The sequence below is a fragment of the Callorhinus ursinus genome, unplaced genomic scaffold (assembly GCF_003265705.2).
Source record: "Callorhinus ursinus isolate GAN/ISIS: 27379988/994484 unplaced genomic scaffold, GSC_fseal_2.0 scaffold12, whole genome shotgun sequence".
NCBI lineage: Eukaryota > Metazoa > Chordata > Mammalia > Carnivora > Otariidae > Callorhinus > Callorhinus ursinus.
Window position 1 is genome coordinate 7,912,112 of NW_027397074.1, and position 22,501 is coordinate 7,934,612.

Here is a 22,501-nt window from a genome sequence, read left to right on the forward strand (position 1 = left end):
TCATCACTGTGTGGATTAAAAGCAGCTTAAATTAAAAACGGAATCCCTTGAATTTAATTAAATGGCTTTTAGAAATGGTTTTAAGGACATTTAAATAATGTAGGAAAATTATGATACATTGACTTTGTCTAGTATGTCTTAAAACCTACTAGTTCACTTCTTATTATAGTTCACTAGTTCACTTAAAATTATAATTTAAAATTATGACAACTAAAAGAATTGTTAAATCACTGTGTTGTATAGCTGAAACTAACATAACACTGTATGTTAACTCTACTGGAATTAAAATACAAAACTTAATAAAATTGTTAAAAATTTTTAAAAAATAAATACGGTGCTGAAAGAAAAAATAAATAAAAGTAAAAATAAAATAAAATTATTACAACTGTAATGTCAAATTAGCCAAACAAGTAAATAAAAATTGAGTAAACAGTGCAATTTTATCTGGTGCACTTTTTATCAATATTCTTGTTATTTAAAAATCTCCTTTTCTTTGGAAAATCTGCCTTAGTTTACCTGATTATGTATGTAGCTTCTATATAATTCCCATGTTTAAATGAATATTCAGAAATCAATTATCTTATCCATATTTTAAAAATACAACTTCTGAACAAACCATGTTAAAGTTTTTCAGCTATGCTAGTTTACTGACTCACTAGAAATAAAAATACTTAACCAAGAGCTTCTAAATATTTTTCCAGCAAGTGAAATCTGTAGTGAAACCCAAGACACACAGGCACCATTATCTAACATTCTGAAAATTTCACTTTGCTTACAATGACAAATAAAATAAAGCTATCTGTTCTTTGACAAGGGAAAGAATGATTTCAACAAGGGAATAGTTTATATGAATCACCATATTTAGAGAACATACAAGAAGATTAGATTTTCTATGAAGCTGAGTGAGCATATTTTTTTCTTTTTTGATCGGTCAGGATGTGAATCAGGTTCCTGAGGGGGCTCTGTGAACATCATTACAAGCATCAGTCATCAATGACCAAGTGAAGCCCAGAACTGAGAGTTAATAAAGAAAAGAGATTTTTCCCTAAATATATCACTTTATATTTGTATATTCCATGAGTTCTAAAATCAGTACTCTTTATGTTATTAGAAGTTGGGTGATCAGAGACTACCTTGGATCAAATCATTGCAAGATTTAAATGACATCCAGTCCAGGCCCCATCTTACATAGAAATCATGACATCTGGTCATGTTTGCCTTTTCATAAAGACCCCAAATGATAGGGAGCTCATGAATTCACAATATAGCCCACAGATTTCTGGAAAGTTATACAAGAAAGCTCATCATCATCATCATCTTCTTCTTCTCTCTGTTTTAGAAAACTCATCTTCTTAATGTAGGCAAAGATGCTTCATCCTTTAAAAATGTCTATAAATTTACCTTAGTTTTGCCCTGTGGAAGTTATCACAGGATAGTCAAAATTCCTTTTCTTATTTGATAGTTTTTTTTCGTATTTAATGATAGCTTTCATGCCCTTACTTTTCCAAGTTAAGTCTTACTACTGGATTTTATGGAATATATCTATAATACCGAATAATCTTCTTTTCTTTCTTTTTTGGACACATTCTTGCTGCTAGAGTTACAGTTTGCCAGGGTCCATCTCAAAATGCAGTGCTCAGAAAAGAATACAACATTAAATTGTGGTCATCACTGCAAATTATACTAAGACAATCAGCTCCTGCATTAGGATACTATCATTGGTCCAATTTAACAACACATTAACTCTTGCTGCCACTTACCACTACAAATACCTAGCTTCTGCGAATAAAAGCATGGTCATTAATTGTGTGGTGGATTTCCTGGACTCAAAACCAGAACTTTACATTTGTAGCTACTGCTGTAAGATAGTATCATGACATTTAATAAGTTAACACGAATCCCTATATTTGAGCCTCTGGTATGTTATCTTGAAAAATATCAAGATATTCTATTTGCCTTCCTACCTAACTTATAAATCTTCAGTTGCATACAGTATTGAGCTATGTTGACCTACAAATCAATGTTTACATTAGGCTATCTCAAGTCATCAGTTATTAATACTCAAGAATCCCCAATGAAAATGTTTCCTTGTATGGTAATTTACATTTAAGAAATTTTGCCCGAGACTTCTTTTTCACTTGTTTACTTTTTAAACTGGTTTCCTAAAGAACATCTCCCTAAGAGGGTTTCTTGATAGTTGGTCATGCAGTGAGATTAAGTGGTTGTTCAAAATTCAGACAATGGCATGCTCAATTTTACCTTTGAGGCAGGACAAACATGTAAAATCATCAACAAGAAGCCTTTAGTCTGACAGGAATTTGCACACATACACAGCGCACATGAAATGTGCGTCTGAGCTAACAGCACATATGCGAATCACGGGAGGAAAACAAAGATGAGCTACTTTATTCTAGTTAAAGTTGTTCTCTTCCCAAGAAACTTTTATCTCCCTCTTCCCTCCTTCAGAACCTACTTTCCCTTCAGCAAAAACAGAGTCAATTAGAGTTCTGCAAGATCCCAGTCTCCCTAAGTCCCCATCACAGCCTTCAAGTGAGGCTCATCTAAGCCAGGTTGGAGCTGAGGGAGCCCCTGAGCTGTAACCAAGCGGCTTTTCCATCCAACTCCTCCTCAGAAACACACCCCTCAAATCGGAAGCCAAAAGAGAGTCCAACCACAGAGAACTTCCACTCAACAAGGGCAACCCCTGAGGAGAGAACATTCGGGTAACCATTTCTCTCCTCCCGACGCCCAACACCAGAACCCGCTCCTAGTGCCGCGCCTTCTTCTCGAGCCTTCTCCCGCCGGCCAGCTCGGGGTGAGCGCCCGGGTTAGTCAGTGCGCACGTGACGCGCGGTGCCCACATGACACGACCGAGGGCGGGGGAGGGGACAGAGGAGCGAAGCAGGGAAAAAGTTAAGGAAGACCCGTCAAAGCGCCCAAAGCAATCTGTCCCTTCCCTTCTTCCTCAACTAGTGGCTCGGGGAGCGGTCCTTCGGGGATGGCTGCGGACCAAGGCGTCTCCGGTCCAGCGCCCCAAAAGGGGGGCGTAGTTCTCCGCCCGCCTCGCCATCCTCTGTTCCTCCCCACCCTGCTGCTGATGCCGCTGCACCCTCAAGTTGTTCCTTCCTCCCCTTTTCTCCCTCCCTCTTTCCTTGCTTCCTCCCTGCCTCCCTTCCTCCCTTCCCTAAAGGCTCTTCATCCACTGCGGGCTAAGCCACTGACGCACATTCAATTTGCCCCGGCAGCTGGCCCGCACCTCTGAGGTCACACAAGGCCAAGCACCTTCCAAACTGGAGGGTCTAACTGCGCAAAGTTGCACGCCACACCGCAACCTGCCCCTCCCTCCCATTTAGCAGCCCCGTTCGGATCCCCTGCAAAGCTCACTTGCTCTGCCGGTACTCTCTCGACCTCACCCACCGTCGCGCCACACACCCCCTTGCACACGCGAGCCCACCCTTCCATTGCTCTGCGCTTCGAGCCGTCCAGCCGCCTGGCAAAGCACCCAGCAAGCCGCTGCGCTCACCTTGTTTGACACACTTGAGTCGGAGGGGGTCCTTGCAGTGTTTGATCACGGCCAGCACGTCCCTGATGGTGAGCCCCGCCACGGGGGTCTCGTTCACTTCCAGCAGCAGCTCCTCCGACACCAACTTGCTGCCGCTCTCATAGGCCACCTTGCCGGGCTTCACCTCCCCCAGGTAGGGGAACTGTCCGTTCTCGGCGCCCCCCTTCAGTTCAAAGCCCAGCTGGCCCTCCGGGTTCCTGCCAATGACACTCTCATGGACTTTGCTAGTCCAGTGGCTTTTCTTTTTCAAGCTTTTGGACATGGCAGTGGGGTGAGTCGCCTCAGCTCCTGAGGGGTTCCTTTGGGGTAGGGGAGTTGGTGGGGAGAGAACGAGGATGGAGGAGCGAGGGGGCCAAGAGGTGAGAGCAGACTTTGCCTTCCTCCCCCTTCTGTTCGGTGCTCTCCCTCTTCTTTGGATGGAGTGTGGATGATGAAGGGGGAGGATGAGAGGGACGGCTGGGCAGAGGTAGGAGAGCTTGGGTGAGGTTGTGCTGTCCCTTGAATGACACTCAAGGCTGTGGCCCCGCAGCAGAGGAGAGCTGTGGTGGCGGCGGCGGCGGCGGCAGCGGCGGCGGCGGCGGCAGCCTGAGCGAGCAGTAGCCGAGCGGGTGAGCGAGTGGGGTGGGGGTGGGGAAGGAGGGTAGGGATGCCGGGGGCCACCCCTGCGTGGTGCGAGTGGGAGCGCGCGCGCGCCTGGGTGTGTGTTGTTAGCTGATATCCATGGTAGCTGCAGTGGCAGCGGCAGGGTCCGTGTGTGTGTGTGAGTGTGTGTACTAGTTGTACTGTACTGGCAGGAGGGGAGGGGGCAGAGGAGGAGGGAGCAAGCTGGAGGGGGAGGAGGGCCGCGCGCGCGCGCCGGGTGGGGAGCCGCTTCGCCACTGTCTCCGCTCCCTCCCTCCGCAGCTTGACCCGGTAGTGAAGGCGGAGAGAGAGGCAGGCTGGGTCCGTCTGGCAGCCTACGAGAAGAGGCGGGAGCGGGAAAGGAGGGGAGCCGAGGCCCGGCGTGGGGAGGCCGGCAGGAAGGGCTTCGAGCCCTGTGCGGACCTTTTTTCAGCCTCCAAGCGGCCGCGCGGCGCGCTAGGCTGCCGCGCCGTGAGGACGCCCCGACTTCCTCCAGACTAGCGCTCGGCCGGAGCAGAAATAGCGAGACCTGGACTTGCGGCGCGCCCCCGTGACCGCGGCTTTGGCGGGAGCGCGGCGAGCCCCCTGGCGCGGGACCCTGCAGTGGGAAAGCCGAGCTGGTGGGACCCCGTGGACCTATGGGGGAGGCCTGGGCGCGGCGCCCCGGGTGGAGGCGGAGGAGTCCTCTGTTGAGAGAGGCTTTGTCTCCTCACGTTTTCAGTCAAACTTGTGTCAGAGTTCTCAGAATTCCTCCTGAGAGGAGCGGAAAGTTAGGGAAGTGCAGTCTGGTTACCCAGACAGCGGGGAGGCAGAGCATCACTTTGCGGGGTGCAGGCCCAGCCCGCGCGCCGGGCCGGGATGGGAACTTCGCCGAGGGGAGGAGTTGTCTGGTGAAAGGCGATTCCAGGGAACGCAGGGGAAGGGGGCTTCACTTACTTTTCCTTGTTAGGAGATGCCGAGCGCCCGGGCCCGTGGGGTGGGGCGGGAGAACGAACGGTTGCCTTGAGCAGCCTCCTGGGCGAAGTGCGCTGTTTCCCCCGGGGAACTGCGGCGGAGACGGCTGGGGCACGTCCTCGCCCAGGAAAGTCTCAGACTCGGGCTTGTACCTTAGGAAGAAACCTTAAGATGTCCTGGCCCGACACTTCGTGCTCCAGAGAAGGAAAGGACGGCTCGGAGCGAGCTTGAACACCGCGGCAGACCCCGGGCTGGAACTCAGCTCGCAGGCCCACCACCAAGGCTCCTTTCCCTTCGCCAAGTTTGCAGCCAGGAGGAGAGGTGAGGACAGGGGCGCCAAGGTGCCGGAGGGCTGCCGATTTTCACTAGAGCGCTAATTTTGTGTAAGATGTTAGGAGTGACTTTTTAAAAAATTCCTGTAACTGGTAAATGAATTTCATTTGCTTTATTTCAAAATGATACGTTTGAGAAAGAAAAAAAAAAAGAAAAGTCGCACACCCACTCTTCTCTTTAAAAGCAAAGCTTGAAAAGCCCTGAGCAGTTAAGATTTTCAGTGTCTGAGATGAAGAGAGTGTGGGAGGCAAGTACAGTTAGAAACGTGTAGCCCACCCAAACAGAAAGACCAGATTTGAATTCAGGCTCTGCTGCTTACCAAGAGTGTGATAATGAGTTAATTGCTTGACCTTTGTGAGCTTCAGTTTCCTTATTTGTTAAACAGGGTTGAAAGTACTAATTTGATAGGACCGTGTGAGGCTGAATCAGGTAATGCACGCAAAGTGCTTGCCTGGCACAGGTGGGTAGGCGCTCAAAATAGTAATTTCCTTCCTCTTTTCCTCTCAAGTATAGCTCACTATTTGGGGAAGAGGGGGATCAAATTTAGTCAGAACTAGAAGAGATCTTAAACCTGAATTATTTAAACATGTGTCTTTTTTTTTTTTCTTTTGAGAAGATGGATCCCCACTGAGTTGGCTCCCGCTGATGAAGATTATTCAGTGAGCCAGGGGCAGTGCCAGGATCTGAAACCAGAACTGAAGGCAATGCCCAGGAAGGGGGAAGGCTTTTTGGCACATAGCCCAGGCTCACCCAAACAAGTTGGGTTTTAGCATTATGAGATACAGAACTACATGGAAATTAAAAATGAGAACTGAATATGTATTTTCAAACACCAGTTACAAACTGACACGAGCGGGTAAATACTAATAGATATCAAGTTCTAGCCACGTGCCAGATGTTGTACTATAGGCTTTACAGTTGTTTCTCCCAACATCTTAATAAAGTAGGTATTATTATCACCCTCTTTTACAGATAAGGAGACTGAGGCATACAGAGATTGACTTTCGCAGCGTTGCAAATTTAATCAGTGCTGAAGCTAATATTCAGACCCAAGTGTTTTGGCTTCAGACCTGGTGCCATTCACTGCATTGTACTCTCTTCATGCACTTAACCATGTGTCATTCCATTTTATTGTAGGGAAATTTAGGGAAAAAATGGAGTAGGAGTTTGGCATAAAAGCATTTCCCCCTCCAGATCTCAGCATAGTCATTGAGGTATGTGCCAACAGTTTAGTGCTTCTCAGCTCCTTATTCATCTTATTTGCCCTGAATTGTGATATTTAGAGCTGGAACCTGTAAACATTGCTTTGTTCTCAGTTGGCCCAATGTTAGGACTTGTCAGTAGAAGGTGCTGGAGGGACACTGCATAAAAAGAGAGGCCTCTTCTCCATACCAGTGCTTTTCTTCTTGCTCCGATAGTGTGGTCAGTGAGTGGCTTTCTGGCCAGTGATGTGTAAGAGACCAGTGTTTGACTACCTTTCAGTGACTTTGGCTGGTTCCCCAGTGTGTGGCTTTCTAATAAGCCTTACTGGCATCCCAGTGGGTGGATTCCTAGCAAGTTTCACTGACACCCCAGCTGGTGATTTCCTCACCAGCCCAATCTGTGACACCTCAGCGAATTTCATTTGCCATCAGTTGGGCCACAGCCACATTATCTCCAATAAGATCTGTCCCCCTGTCTTAGTAGCATAGGGGACAGGGATGGGGAGAATGGTTCTTCTAATCTATTGCCTAAGTTATTGGGTACTTTCCCACAGCCTGGGAGGTACTGGCTGCTCCCTAAACCACTACTCCTGTATTTGTTAGTGATCTCCTCTCTTAGTAGTCGCTCACCTTTTACCAGTTAATAATTCCTTATATTAGCATTTTCCTGTGTCAGTTATTGTGTTATTTCTGGCTCCTGCCTGGTTCTTGTCTTCTGTGTGTGTGAAGGGATCATGTAGAACCACCTGGGGACTTAGAAATTGGGATGCTGCCTCTAGCTATACAGCTTGGACTGTCACTTAACCTCTCAGAATTTGTTCCCTCATCTGTAAAAAAAGGTGATAATATATATAACAAGGTTGCGTTAGTATCATTTAAAATTTGGATGCATTTTAAATGCACGAAAAAAATTTACATGTATTCTGAGGACTTGTTAGGTTGTTTCCTAACAAGGAGGTTGTTCGAGTAAGAAAACAGCATTTTCTGTCAGATGTATTGTCATCAATTAAATTGTTGGTTAGATGCCTTTGCTAACTTTTCAGGGACGAAAGCACATAATTGTGAGTCCCAAGTTGTTCAGGTTTCCAGCGCTATGAAAAACATGACTGAAATTATAATCATTTTAAAATGCTAGATTCAGACTAATTTGATTACTTTCTATTCTGGTATCCTTCACATTTGCTTCATTTCTTCTTGTCTTCTTTACCCTTTCTGGGTTTGATGCCTGTGTCAAGAAAGAATTATTTCATTGATGAGCACTCTGTGCAGAATATGGCACTAGATTTTGCATGCTATTAAAAAATAGTTTAGCAATCTTAAAAACTGAAGAAAGAAAAGCATTCTTATCACTTTTCACATTCTCTGGCACAGTGTAAATGCTCACCAGAATTCTACCTGATGACAGATATGTCCAGAGCGATAGTGTATAAAATTTCATTGTATGACTACCACCTTAATACGAATCTTTATCTTTAATACTAAATGATTATCTCTTTACACTCATACTAATGTCTTAAGGAAATGGAATGCAGAAGAGCACATATTGATGAAGAAAAGACAGAGTATGCTTAGCAATGAGGCTGACGTTAAGAAAAGAAGTCAGATTCTTCAAGAGCTTGGAACGGTATGAGAGGTGATATTGGTGATGATAATGGCAATGGACGATGAACTTGACCCACTCCATAGTTTGTCTGTGGCCATTCCTATTATTAAACCTCCTTTCACTTCGGCTTCATTATTCACACACAAAAATGCTAATCCATATTTATAAGGTGGATTTATTTAGCATAATACTAAGCTTCTCAGACTTTTCTATCAGAATATCTCTAACAATGATATACTCACCCACCCCCAGCCAAGAATAATCTTATTTTTTAAGAGTAATCTTATTTGAAGTCTCTAGTTTTCATCTAAAAATTCATATGATTTTTCTACTCTGTAGTCAGTTCGTATTTATACGGATATAAAATATGATTTTTTTCCTCCAACTTTGCCTTAAAGATGTTCCAGGAGGATTATCTATGTTTATCTGCTCGTTTCTTGGCCCAGCCTGGTAACTGCATGGGTATCTACAGCTTAAGTACAGTGACTGAATATACAAGCCCAAGTTCTGGGGAGAGAATTTGGGCTTTAAAGATAGATATGAGGACACTTTGAAACCTTGGCTCTTCGGCCTTACCCAGCATTGTGCTAAAGGTGAGAATAGAAAAACACTGAACTCCGTTTTTGCAAAATCTCTTAGTAGGCAGAAAAGAGAGGAAAGATCACTGAAAAAGATTGTATTGCAAGGAGAGGATTGAATGATGAGAAATCAAGCTGCTTGAAGTTAGTGAGGGGAAAGTTTAGGGGCTGAGATGCCTCCAAACACTTGCACAGAACTGCACATTTCATTTGGTATCTTATCAAACTACATTATAGTGCTAATTCTCTTTACCTGAAAACCTCAAATGTTTTGATGACTTTAACTTTTAGATTTATATCAATTAAATTATATAGGAGGGCCAGAACTGTTTCACTGTGGTCTAGAATTAATGTTCATGATTGTGCTTCTGCATTTTGTAGAACCATTTTATTATGTTTTAGTATTGCTTATAATATTGGGATGGAATATATGGTCCAAAGTCTTCACAACTAAGGAACTTCCTTTCAGACGGCTCTGTCAGTTAGTCACCTAGCCCTTTGTAAAAGATCTGAGGACAGGCAAAATGTGACTACTTAAGTCTACGAGGGTATTAGATCATTTTAGTTGGTAGAAAGTTCTGAATGATATGACTTTGGTCCTTTCGCTCATTTTTGTATGAAGTTCCTGGACCATACAGGATATTCAAGGGCAGGGAGGAGAACTGCCAAAAACATTTAAATAATTGCTTCACTTTAACTAGAGTTCACAATGTGTGGAGCAATTTGACCAGCTCAATGAAAGAAAGCATGATAATGTTTTTTGTTGTTGTTCTGTGACTTTAAAGTCATTGTAATATTTTTTGTAAAGGATAATGGGTACTTTAGTAAGAACTCTTGATACTTTTGCTACCTATTCAACATAGGCACAAAACACAAAAGGCTAATATTATATTTGGATCTGGAAATGTATACTTTTTTATGCAGTACTATGCAGGTATACTTAAATGTCAATATCTGAATTTATCTTTCTTTCTTAATGTTTTGCTTTTTACTTATTCTGTGCCTGTCAATCTTTTATCATCAGTTCACATTCCACTAAACTCAAAAAGTTATTTTCATACCTTTTATACTTTAGGCCCTTCTTAACCAGATTTTTTTAAACACTTGAGAAATTCAAATACTTCAATTTCATGCCATCAAGTAGCTATGTGTGCCCCCCTTTTTCTTATTTGAATGAGTAGTTCAATTGCTGTCACTTTATACTTTGTGATTCTCAATCTTTGAAAACCATCTTGCCATTTTTTCATGCATTCATCCTTATAGAAAACTCTATCTAAAAAACACTCTCTTACTTTCTAACTGCTGCTTTTTTTTTTGAAGTATTATTCCTTCTCTTTTCCAAATGGACATCTCAATTTATTCTTTTTCTTTATAGATCTCTGTAGATGTATCTTCAGCTTCCCATCAATTCCCTTCATAACTTTTAAAATAAACTTAAAATATCCTGCATGTATTTTTAATATGACGTCTACTGCCCAAATTCTAATCTTGCCTATTTTTTTTTTATCATTTTTATTGTTAATTTAAAATACCAGCAGTTTCCACTGCAAGGAATAAGCACAAAGGGACAGTATTATCATGGACTCAGTTTTGTCGGTAGTGAACAATCTTTTTAGGTCTAAAGAAAGTGATGGAAAGAAATTCAACAAATTCTATTTTGAAATATTAAGGAACAGTCAGATGTGTTTTCTAGTCTTTGGAAAAAGATATTTCAAAAAATTCAAAGAAAACTTCATCATGTTTCCTCAGCCAGATTGCCGAGAAGCAAAAATGCTGATGAACAATTGGAGGCAATGAGAATGTAATTCTAATCATACTAATTTTAATAATTTTGAAGCCTCTCCAAATACTGCTCTGTGTGATGTAGTTTGCTTTTAACCCTTTTGAATGTCATGTATGTTTTTCAGTATCTGATGAATACTAGTGATCTCATCCTGTACTCCTGCCCTGCCACAGATGCGTATATACATATATCTTCCAAATATTACATATCATTTCGTGTAATTTATAGATCCACTGAAGCCCAATCATTTGCTTGGATATGGAATTCTTTGAAAGTCCACCTAAATAAATCTCTTCAGTAGTTTTTTATTTATATATAATCAGCTGAAAGTCATCTTATCTACTGAACTCCTATGAAATGCTATCTGATCCATGACATTTCTTTCTGCCTTTCATTATAACATTAGATTTATCTCAGCCTCACTTCTGAGCTATAACTTCTTTGAGAGCATGGCTTATGTTTGTATTCCTGACAGAAGTTGAATGAATAAAGGAGAATACAGTACTAGGGGAAAAAATGAAACACATAACTACAATGAATGTGTGTGTATATATATATATATACACATTATTTATCATGAAAATATCTATTATATTAAGCAAAGAATCAACTGATGCTAGTAAAGTAAACCCAGAATTTAAAAGTGTTATTTCAAAAGGTCAAGAACAGCAAGAAGTTTAGGAAGCTGTTACTGTTTTGAGGCAGTTGTCTCCCATTTTGGCTATGGAGAATATTTTTAAAAGTAAAAGAGGGAGTTTAAATTTCTTTAAGAGAAAATTTTAGTTCAAGATGGGTCATAGGATAATTGGAAAGCATTTAATTCTCTTAGACCATCTTAATCTAACTTATCTCAATTAAATTGTAGGGCAATAAAAGAATTCAGAGGTTTGGCAAGCCATTGTCTATAATCTCTGAAAAAAAAGTGGACATTAGGGGAATCAGTAGAAAATGGGTAAAAAGCAAAGCTATCATGTGCTTCCCAAGAGAAGGATGTACTCCACAAACTATGGGCCACAAAAATTAGGACATCAAGAGAAAGAAAGGATAACATGAAGTTAGCATAGCTTCATAAAGAAGCCAAACGCACATTTTTGTTTATAAAACGTGACTTGTTTGTTGTGGATCAATGTTAGCTAAATCATTAAGCATTAATGCCTTCACCTCTTTTCTCATATCAGCAATGAATACTCAAAGCCTGGGTCTCCATCATTGGTGTAATATCTTCAAGTGATTTCAGTTTGCAAATGCTCTGTTAGCACATTCTCCACATCTGACTTTACCAGGACTGCACATAATAGAACTATTACTTACCTCTCATAAGCACTCTCAATATCTCATGTGCTCATTCGATCAACTCCCATTGTTGCCTCATGTTAATTTGGTGGGATCGCTCTGGATCCTTTCAAAACATTGAAGCCTTTTCTTGAGTAATTCACTGACCCTAAAGCTGTGAGATATTTAAAGACCACTGTCATGATTTTAATATTTAAATGTGTAATGCAAATTTCATCAATATCTGTTTAATGCAAAATATACTTTGTGTCTGGGCGCCTGAGTGGCTCAGTCGGTTAAGCGGCTGTCTTCAGCCCAGGTCATAATTCCACGGTCCTGGGATCGAGCCCCACATCGGGCTCCCTGCTGAGCAGGGAGCCTGCTTCTCCCTCTCCCTCTACCTGCCGCTCCCCCTGCTTGTATTCTCTCTCTCTAATAAAAAAAAATAAATCTTTAAAAGAAAAAATATATATACTTTGTGTAAATAAAACTACATTATGAAAAAGTAAATATAAAAAGTATACATTTTAAAATTTTACACAAATGTTTAATGAATTTCAGACTGTTATTTAAAGACAGTTATGAATATTTTACCTACAGTTAATATTGTGATATTGGTCAATTAGTTATATATGGTCTGGATTTCAATGAATTCCATCTAGTTTTGAGTCTTAAGGAAAGAATTTGCATATTCTAAAGTCTTTTAGAGTATAAGACTGCCATTTTAATAAAATTTCAAAATTTTGAGAACATATTTTTATTACAATATAATTATGCTTCCTACTTTAGGCCATTTAAAAATTTTTATTTCTATTGTCAACAGTATCTTGATAGGAGACTAGAAATAAGGAAGTAATTCTTTCATTTAGTAGCAATAGTTTTTGGGTTTTTTTTTTTCTAAATCAGAATTGAAGAGGTAAAGGATTCCATGCACTTGGTAATTTCATTGGGTGACTGCAAGAGTTCAGGGACTCATTCAGATGTCTTGCAGACCACAAGAAGAATAAACATTGCATTTTCCTCTTAAAGGCCCCAAAATATTTTAAAGGATGTCAGTTTATATATAAACATTCCCTGAAGCTCCCACTTTAGCAGGAAGCTAAATAAAAGAAGTTTAAGTTTTCCCAATACTAAATGGAGATTTACTTCCTAGTCCTTTTCTCTGAAGACAATTGTCTCTCCTCAAGGGTAGAAAGATTTGCATAGGATTCTAAGGGCTAGAAACACCTTTTCTGCTCTCTCCAAAATGTTTCAGTATGTTTTGTCATATTGCTTGACGATTTTATGTTAAAGATTTATCCTTTTGAGATAATAAAATACAAATATCTCTGAAAGGGTTTCTTCTACTTTACTCCTTCATATGGCTACTAGTGAACAAAATGTGTTTATATGTTACAGGATAAAGGAAGATTGCCAGCCAACAAATCCCTAGAGTCAATACTACATTATATGTTGCTTAGCAATGTCCATGATTTTCTCGGTCTAGTTTACAAATAAAGACATTAGAAATCAAGGGCGGGTGGGTATGTTATATGAAGTGAAATTGGCGTTTATTTTGTGTTTCTAATCTTTCTATATTGACTTAAAAACAAAGGAAATGGCAGGTTAGTAGGTGGCATGGTAGGGTGGCAATAATTTAGTTGGATGGCATAGAAAGATGTTTTCTAGGAGATAATTTTTGTTTTTTAAAAATTTATTTATTTAATTTGAGAGAGAGCATGCACATGCATGCACTCAAGTGTGGGGAGGGGCAGAGGGAGAGAATCTCAAGCAGACTTCCGTTTGAGCACAGAGCGATCTCGTGACCCTGAGATTTGACATGAGCTGGTATCAAGAATCAGACACTCAACCAACTTAACCGACTGAGCCATGCAGGCACCCCTCCTAGGAAATATTTTTAGGCCAGGACTTGAATGAGGTATAACATCTAGTTGTGAAAAAATCTGGGAAGGAATTTTCAGACAGAAAAAAAGAAGTGTCTAGGACCTGAAGTAGTAAGGAACATGACATGTCAGAGACGAGGTAATTTTCATTTATATTATTTTATGCATTTGATTTTACTACCCCTTAGGTTAGTCTATATAAGGTCTTCCACAAATTGGACCCTGCTTGAATTTTAATTCTCCCCTGATCCTTTCTCACCATGCTCCATGCTAGTCGGTGCCTCTGTGATTTTGTAAAAGCTGTTTCTTCTGTTTAATAGCCTCTCATTTATTTATTCTTGGCTGATAAACTGACTCATCTCTTTAAACTGCACCTCAAGCATCCCCTCTTTTAGGAAGCTTTCTCTCATTCTCTCCTGCCCACCATCCATAGAGTTATTCAAGTAACTTGACTTGTGCACTTGAGACATGGCTTTGCGTTTACTGACTTACAGGTCTGTTTTTATCACTAGTGGGTTTCTTTAAGACAAAGACATTGTTATAATTCATCGCCTAGTACATATGGTTCACCATAGTAGTGCTGCTATATAGTAGTACATAATCCTAGTAGTATACAGTAGACAATAAATCATTGTTAAATAAATCAAGGGATATCTTCTTTTGTTATAACTTAACTAATGTGACATTTGTCTTCAGAGAAGTTTCCATGACATATTTATCCTAGTTAATAGCAATAAACTAACTCTTCACCACTATAGCTATATTCTATAGCCATTAAGATGTTCATGATTATTTCATTTCAAAACAAAAAAATATTAAATGTAATCATTTATATTTAATGCAAACTACACTCACGGAAATATTCTGAAAAGATTAATTTCTGACATATAGTTTTCAATTCAATTTTTTGTTTAATATATTTATAATAGATTTTCAGCCTATTTTTAAATATGTTGGCATTGAGAACTAGGTAATATTTAATAAAAATCATGATTTAATAGCATGTTTTATGTGGCTTGTTTGTTTCTTTTTAATTTAGAGTAGTAGAGTTATATTTGAGATCTTCATTACATTTTATTCACCAGAACTCAGTGTTCTTTCTTAACTTGGAACCTAAGGGCTTTTCCAATTCCTAAGTGCCTGGCAGAATGAGAATAGCTGGATGAGAACCTGGGAGGAGAAATTATGGGAGATGTAGCAAGAGAGGTGGGAGGAGGATATGGACATTTTGGCAGCACCAAACTTTAGATGACAGAGGTATAGCATTAAAGTAACCATGCAGAATTAGAAATACATACTCAGAGCTTTCCCCTCCCCAGGAAGTTTCCAATATACTAACACTTACTTAGTGTCTAAAGAGGTGTCTGAGTGATTGGCATATGTTCTAGGCTTTATCCTAGTCAGGAAGAGGTTTCTACCCTGTAGGTTCTCCTTGAAGTCATTGGGGCTACAAATGTATGTTACAAACTTACTGAATGAACTAAGCTAATGAATAAATGTATAAGCCTTTAATATCAGTCCCCTTTTTATTTGTCTTTAAAGTTTATGTCAATAGGTACTCCTAGATTCTTATTTCAACTAATGGGATAGAATCTACTACTAATATTCTTTGTTTCGATGCTCAAATTATTTGCTTTGCCCTGGAGGAGCTCCTTCAGGATGGTTTGCTTATCCTTTTGACATGTGCTTTTGATTATTTGAACACTTTTTTGCTTCTTTATATAACAGAATATTCCAATTATATCTTGCTCTTTCTCTTCCTCAGCTCTGAAATTTGCCTTTCACCCCCAAGGAACCCTGTTCCTTTTAGTGAAGAATCATATTTAGAAACCAAGATATGATATTTGGGCTTATTTATTGCTATTGATGGGCCATTATTTCTAAGCCCTTTCAGTGGACAGAGCTAAGAAATGTATATAGAGATATTTCAAGTGTATTTATATGTAATATATTAATTACACTTTATATATTAAAATGATTTTATACTGATACTTCCAATTAACATTACAAGTCCCCTTTTCATAAAAAGAGATAATTCAAATCACTGGCTATTATGAACAAAACACTAGCATTTTGCATTTTTTTGTTTTTGTTTTTTTGTTTTTTTTAAGATTTTATTTATTTGAGAGTGAGAGAGCACGAGTGGAGGGAAGAGCAGAAGGAGAGGGAGCAGACTCCCCACTGAGCCAGGAGCCCGATGCAGGACTCAATCCCAGGACCCCAGGATCATGACCTGAGCCGAAGGCAGACACTTAACTGACTGAGCCACCCAGGTGCCCCAAAACACTAGCAGTTTTGAAGGGACAGTATTTGTTGCCTATATAAAGTGGGCCTGGAAAGTAATAATATTGATCTTATACAAAGCCCACTGAATTAGGTTTCGTTAATATTTAAACATAATGTATATTAGAATCTTAGATCGGCGGGAGACATTATCTAGAATTGTGATCTAGATGTTATACAGTAGACTCTTGCAGTATTCTGGATCTGTGTTGGAAGAGAAAAATAAGATCAGGGGTCAAAAGCTTGTACTAAATCTTCACAACATTGTTAACCACATGGAGAAAGCACCATATTACACCCAGAATCTTGAAATTAATGTATATTTATGAGAGGAGTATAAACAAACAAGGAATTATTACAATGACACACTGACATAGTGACACTACCTACATGGGGAAAAACTAGTGTTTTCTCTTTGGATAAATACGGTGGCTACAGATACAATACTAGCCATTCCACTTAGCAGTAGCTTGACTATTACTGGATTACCAACTCTAATAACTTGTTCAAAGATGAAGAGGAGGAGCTGTGAACATCTAAACACTGAGAATTTGCATCATAAAAGCCCTAGGACTAGTATTCTAGTTCTAACAGAGTTCTCTTCCCAACATATCGTGGAGAACGTTAATCCAGTGGTCTGTGTCTCCCTTACTAGGCTGAGAACGAGAGCTTCTCTACTTGTTTTACTAATCCCAAAGATTAATTCAGTAGAAGTCCATGCATATTTTTACTGGTTCCTTTGCTTTATCTAGAAAAATAAAATGTAAAAAATAGTTTGACAGTTTAAAATTTGTTTTATGTAGTATAGTAAAACAAAGATTCCCATTTTAATACCACATCATATATGCACTTGCTAAGTATTGCATTGCAATAATTTAATGACCTGAAAATAATGTAAATATATGTGTGTGTGTGTGTGTGTGTGTGTGTATTCATGTAATGCTCTTTTTAACTTCAGAAATCATTTTTTAAAAGTGAATACTTGAGGGGCACCTAGGTGGCTCAGTCAGTTAAGCATCTGACTCTTGATCTCAGCTCAGGTCTTGATCTCAGCATCATTGAGTTCAAGCCCCACATTGGTCTCCACACGCAGCAGGGCGCCTACTTAAAAAAAAAAGGTGAAGACCTAAAGAAGCCACCACTGTAATTTAAAAAAAATTCTTTTGACCAGTGTTAGAAGGCAAAATTAATTAACAATGAATAAGGAGTTATTATGTGATATATATCATATGTTTTGCATTTTATTTAATTATCAAAACAATATATTTGCTAGACTGTTATCCCCATTTTATGGAAGAAGAAACAGATTACATACTTTATTGAACTTGGTCAACTTCTTATAACTAATATATTATGGAGTATTTAAAGCCACATATGTTTGACTCTAGACCCTGTACTTTCTTGAATGCATCATGTAAAGCTTTGCACTGTCCTTGGCCAAAAACAACTTTTGTTAGGTTGATTCTTTGCTTTTTGATCTGTAAAGGAAGTATGTTGGCCTATTTTAGTGATCTCCATGTTTTTAATAAGCAATAAATAATGTTCACTATACATACAGTTTTTTTTCTGGTCTATATTCATTATTGCAAAACAACTATGACTCAGTGATGCTTTGAACTTAATTTCAGTTTTATTAATTAACACATCTGTATACATATGAAAACTACCAGTTGTGACAACAGAATAGAGAGCTTTGTTTTGAAAAGTAATTTATAACTGAAAATTGACCATAGATAAATTGTGAAGGTGGGGGCCACACATATGGGGGTAAAAGTTGGCCTGGAGTCATTTTTTTTCTTTCTTTTTTAAAACAGTTTAATGTAGTCATTAAACTTTTTTGTTGAAGTATAATTAACATACCGTGTTCTGTTCATTTCAGGTGTACTATATAATGATTCAGGTGTTCTGTACATTACTCAGTGCTCATCACGATAAGTGTACACTTAATACCCCTCATCTATTTCACCCATCCCCGCCATCCACCTCCTCTCTAGTAACCACCAGTTTGTTCTTGTATTTAAGAGTTTGGTTTTTTGAGGCGCCTGGGTGGCTTAGTTGGTTAAGCGTCTGCCTTCAGCTCAGGTCCTGATCCTGGCATCCTGGGATCAGTCCCTGAGTCGGCTCCCTGCTTCCTGGGGAGCCTGCTTCTCCCTCTCCCTCTGCTGCTTCCCCCTGCCTGTGTGCTCTCTCTCTCTCTCTGTCAAATAAAATCTTAAAAAAAAAAGTTTGGTTTTTTGTTTGTTTATGATTTGCCAATTCTATATATTACTTAGTGCTCATCACAATACATGTACTCAATACCCTTTATCTATTTCACCCATTTCCTAACCCACCTCTGGTAACCACCAGTTTTTACCTATATTTAAGAGTCTGGCTTTTTTTGAGGGGGGGGGTCTTTTTTTTCTTTGTTCATTTGTTTTGTTTCTTAAATTCCACCTATAAGTGAAATTGTATGGTATTTGTCTTCCTCTCTCTGATATATTTCACTTAGCATTATATCCTCTAGGTCCATCCACATTGTTGTAAATGGCAAGATCTCACTTTTTTTTTATGGCTGAATGATACTCGTTTATATATATACACCACATTTTCTTTATCCATTCAGGTATGAATGGACACTTGGGTTGTTTCCATATCTTGGCTATTATAAATAATGCTGCAATAATCATAAGGGTGCCTGGAGTCATCTTAAATGAGCTTTATCCAAAAGGACTGCCTGATAAGCAAAGGATCCCAAAAGAGAGTCTATGAAGAGATGGACCTGCTGAGAAGCAAATCACAGTGAATTGTAGGTGAGAGATGCCTACCAATGAATGGAGAGAGAAGTAAATGCTCTGAGGAATCCTGTAAAGAACTGAAATACCCTGCAAGGGAAAAAAACCAAAAGTCAGCTTTGACACCTGCCAAACCAGACAGCAATGATGGCAAATCATGAAAGTACCAGCAGGCAGGAGCTTTCCTGTGCCCTTAACTCTATCTACCATCTTGAACCCTGGTGTGATCAGAAACAGTGCAAGTTAGCAATTGAAGAGAGAAAGAAAGACAAGTTGGGAAAATAGAGGAATATCTATCCAAGCTGTACTGTATACCACAGGCCTGCCTTCTGTTGCATGGCTGATTAGGTGAGTGCAAAAGCTTTAATTTTAAATGAAGCTTGTAGTTTTTATTATACTCTGGCTGTACCTATCACTTTCTGAATTGAAATAGTTTAAGTAACTAAAGTACCAGAGGGATTTTTATTATTTAAGATAGCTATGGGACACCAACCAAGATTTTATCCAGGGGAAGGAGAAGAATTACCCTATGGAGCACACTTTAATGGACATTGTGAGAGAAAAAGTTATTTAATGATTTCATTTGTCAGTTCTGTTCCTTCAGAATATCATTGTAGATTTATATATCCATGTATCATATATCAAAAAATACACATTTATCTTTATGTAATGTGTGCATTATCTTATGTGCATGTATCAGATGGAGCTCATTGCCTTTTGCAGATTTTGTTTTTTAAAAATTCTTACTTGATTATTCTCTTAATTGCATTTCTCTATATTCTTTCTAAATTTTTTAGCTATAAACGAAGGGTCAAGTTTTTATATGCAAGATTCTATGTTTTTCTTTATAGTTGGAGAAAATCATATCTAAACACCATGTGCACATGATATGTGACACCCTATCATATTTGCATGTGAATGTTTATAAAGTACAAATCATCTCAAATCCCAGGATCAGAATTAGATTTGAAAAAAGTGTATTCAATAAGATGTGTAAGATGAGATAGAATTAATTCTAACTGAATTCACAGAGGATTTGAAATTAGATGTAAATCTGTAATATCGTATTACATTAAGTATAAGTATTTGATTTGCATTCAGAAAAATGTACTATGTTCACTTCTGAGAACCATTTAGACAGAACATTAGAACAGATATTCTATCTTTATTTTCTCTTTTCCCCTTGCCACTTAAATGTTATTGAAAAATCTGTCCAACCTGATTACCAATACTAAAGACTGGTTTTGAGAAATCCAGAGAAACTAAGATTCATATTTTAGTCAAAGAAAGAATACAGTAAGAAGTATTTTTGTAAGTGTCAAAAAATGTTTCTTAAGATGTAACAATTTTAATACCTTAAAAACTAATCTAACAAATACTGAGTTTTACTTATTAAGGCTAGAAAAGATATACAAAACATAAGAATTTCTTTTTTTTTTTAAACAAGAATTTCTTGAATAAATGTTCCACATTTAGCTTAAAGAATTCATTTAGGACTTGGTATTCCACTGTCAGTGTGTGGACATTAAAGAAATGTTATTTGAAACTGATAATGGTAATTAACTTAGAAAATCTTTAGAATTTGGATTTAGGTCCTATGATTCAGAATTTAGATGTTGTCCAAAGGAGATTCGTATTGGACCCTAAAACTACCATTTAATTAGGTGTATTTAAAAAAAAGAAAATTCTAGCATAAAAAGCTGTTAATGTCCTATATGACCTCATTCTTACTACTATGATGTAGGTAATAAAGTTTATAAAACGTGTATTTATATTTCATTACTAACCATGGCTATTCATAAAAAAATAAAACACCAAAATATAACAAAAATGAATAGTATTAATGCTTAGTATTACTCTGAAAATTGAGACTTTAACAATACTGGTTGTGATTATATAGCACTCTGAATTCCGTGAATCCTTTGACAGTCCTAATTTCCTACCTAAGAGCTATTCTCCAGTTCTCCCTTACTGACAGAACCCCTTTTTGTTCAGGTTGGCAGTGTTCCCAGATAAAATACTCACCTTCTCAGACTCTGTTGCAGCCAAGAGTAGCAATGTAATAAAAGTACAGGCAATGAGATAGAAGTATATTTCTGCTAAGAGACTTCTGGCATTATTTTTGTTTTTCTAATACAAACATTCTTTTTGTCCCTTTCTCTTTCTCCAGCCTACAGCACAACTGAAGAGGCAGAAGCCATCCTGCCTCTATGATTAGACAAGCATGAAGATAAAAGCTTCCCTGTGAGGATAATGGGACAAAGTGATAGAAGGGGCCTAGACTCCCTTCCTTTAGACTTCTTGTTATCTGAGGAAAATAAAATGCTATTACAAGTTTAAGCACAGAGATGGGCTTCTATTTCGTGCATATCAATACATCACAATTCATATAATGTCCATTAATTGGCAAAAGTATCCATTTTAAAGGATTACTATGAGAGACTAACAGATACCTAACCACAATTAAATCTCAGAAAAATTAGTTTTTTACCCATCGTGTTTTTGAAATTGATCTCTCACAGTCAGTTATCAAACTCTTAAATACATTTGAACATTGCTATGCATTGTTACAGTGAATCCTGTTATTTTCTAGGTGTATTGTGTGTTTGCCCACATGCACATGTGTGTGTATTTACATATACTCAAGGAGCCTGAAGGAACCATGATTTTATAGGCCACTCAATGCCCAAACTCATATCTCTAACTCATTCTTTTTTTTTTTAAGATTTTATGCATTTGGGGGGCGCCTGGGTGGCTCAGTCATTAAGCATCTGCCTTCGGCTCAGGTCATGATCCCAGAGTCCTGGGATGGAGCCCTGCCTCGGGCTCTCTGCTCCACGGGAAGCCTGCTTCTCCCTTTCCCACTCCCCCTGCTTGTGTTCCCTTTCCCGCTGTCTCTTTCTCTGTCAAATAAATAAGTAAAATCTTTAAAAAAAAAAAAAGATTTTATGTATTTTTTGAGTGGGGGAAGGGGCAGATGCAGAGGAGAGAGAGAATCTCAGACTCACATTGAGCATGGAGCCTGATGTGGAGTTTGATCTCATGACCCTGAGATCATGACCTGAGCCAAAAACAGGAGTCAGATACTTAACTGACTGAACCACCCCAATGCTCCTCTCTAATTTATTCTTTAAACCTTTCCATTCAATATCCACTTCCTTAGGGAATAAATCCTAATGTAACCCATTAAAAATGATTTAATGATTTATTTATCTTCAACTTACCATTGGAGGCTTCTGGTGTATGTGTGTGTTGTCCCATTTACTTTATTTGTATACCTACTTTCTTGAGGGTTTTTATCACAAATGGATGCTAAATTTTGTCAAATGCCTTTTCTATATTGAGAAAGCCATGTGATTTTAATCATTTCATTGATGTGGTGTATCACACTGATTGATTGGTGAATGTTGAACCATCTTTACATCCCTGGAATAAATCCCACTCAATACGGCATATCATCCTTTTAATGTATTGTTGGATTCAGCTTGCTAATATTTCATTGAGGATTTTTGTATCTATAATCATCAATAATACTAGCCTGTAATTTTTTTTTGTGGTGTCCTTGTCTGGTTTTGGTATCAGGGTAATGCTGGCTTCATGAAATGAGTTTGGAAATGTTCCCTCCTCTTTGATTTTTTTTTTTTTTTGGAAGA

General features: G+C 38.8%; 1 protein-coding gene and 1 long non-coding RNA gene across 2 annotated transcripts in view; one reads left to right on the forward strand and one right to left on the reverse strand.

Moving 5' to 3' along the window:
* The window catches only part of MAGI2 (membrane associated guanylate kinase, WW and PDZ domain containing 2), a 1,285,084-nt gene extending 1,281,255 nt beyond the window's left edge, over positions 1-3,829 (reverse strand). Inside the window, exon 1 of the mRNA XM_073899397.1 lies at positions 3,524-3,829. Within this exon, the coding sequence (XP_073755498.1) occupies positions 3,524-3,824 (301 nt within the window). The 5' untranslated portion in view covers positions 3,825-3,829. The remainder of the gene's footprint in view (positions 1-3,523) is intronic.
* A 655-nt stretch (positions 3,830-4,484) lies between these two features.
* On the forward strand, positions 4,485-22,294 carry LOC141373843 (uncharacterized). Its single transcript, XR_012380187.1, has 4 exons — positions 4,485-4,803; positions 5,295-5,458; positions 18,680-19,196; positions 21,019-22,294. It is a non-coding gene; the product is annotated as an uncharacterized lncRNA (long non-coding RNA).
* The last annotated feature ends 207 nt before the right edge of the window (positions 22,295-22,501 follow it).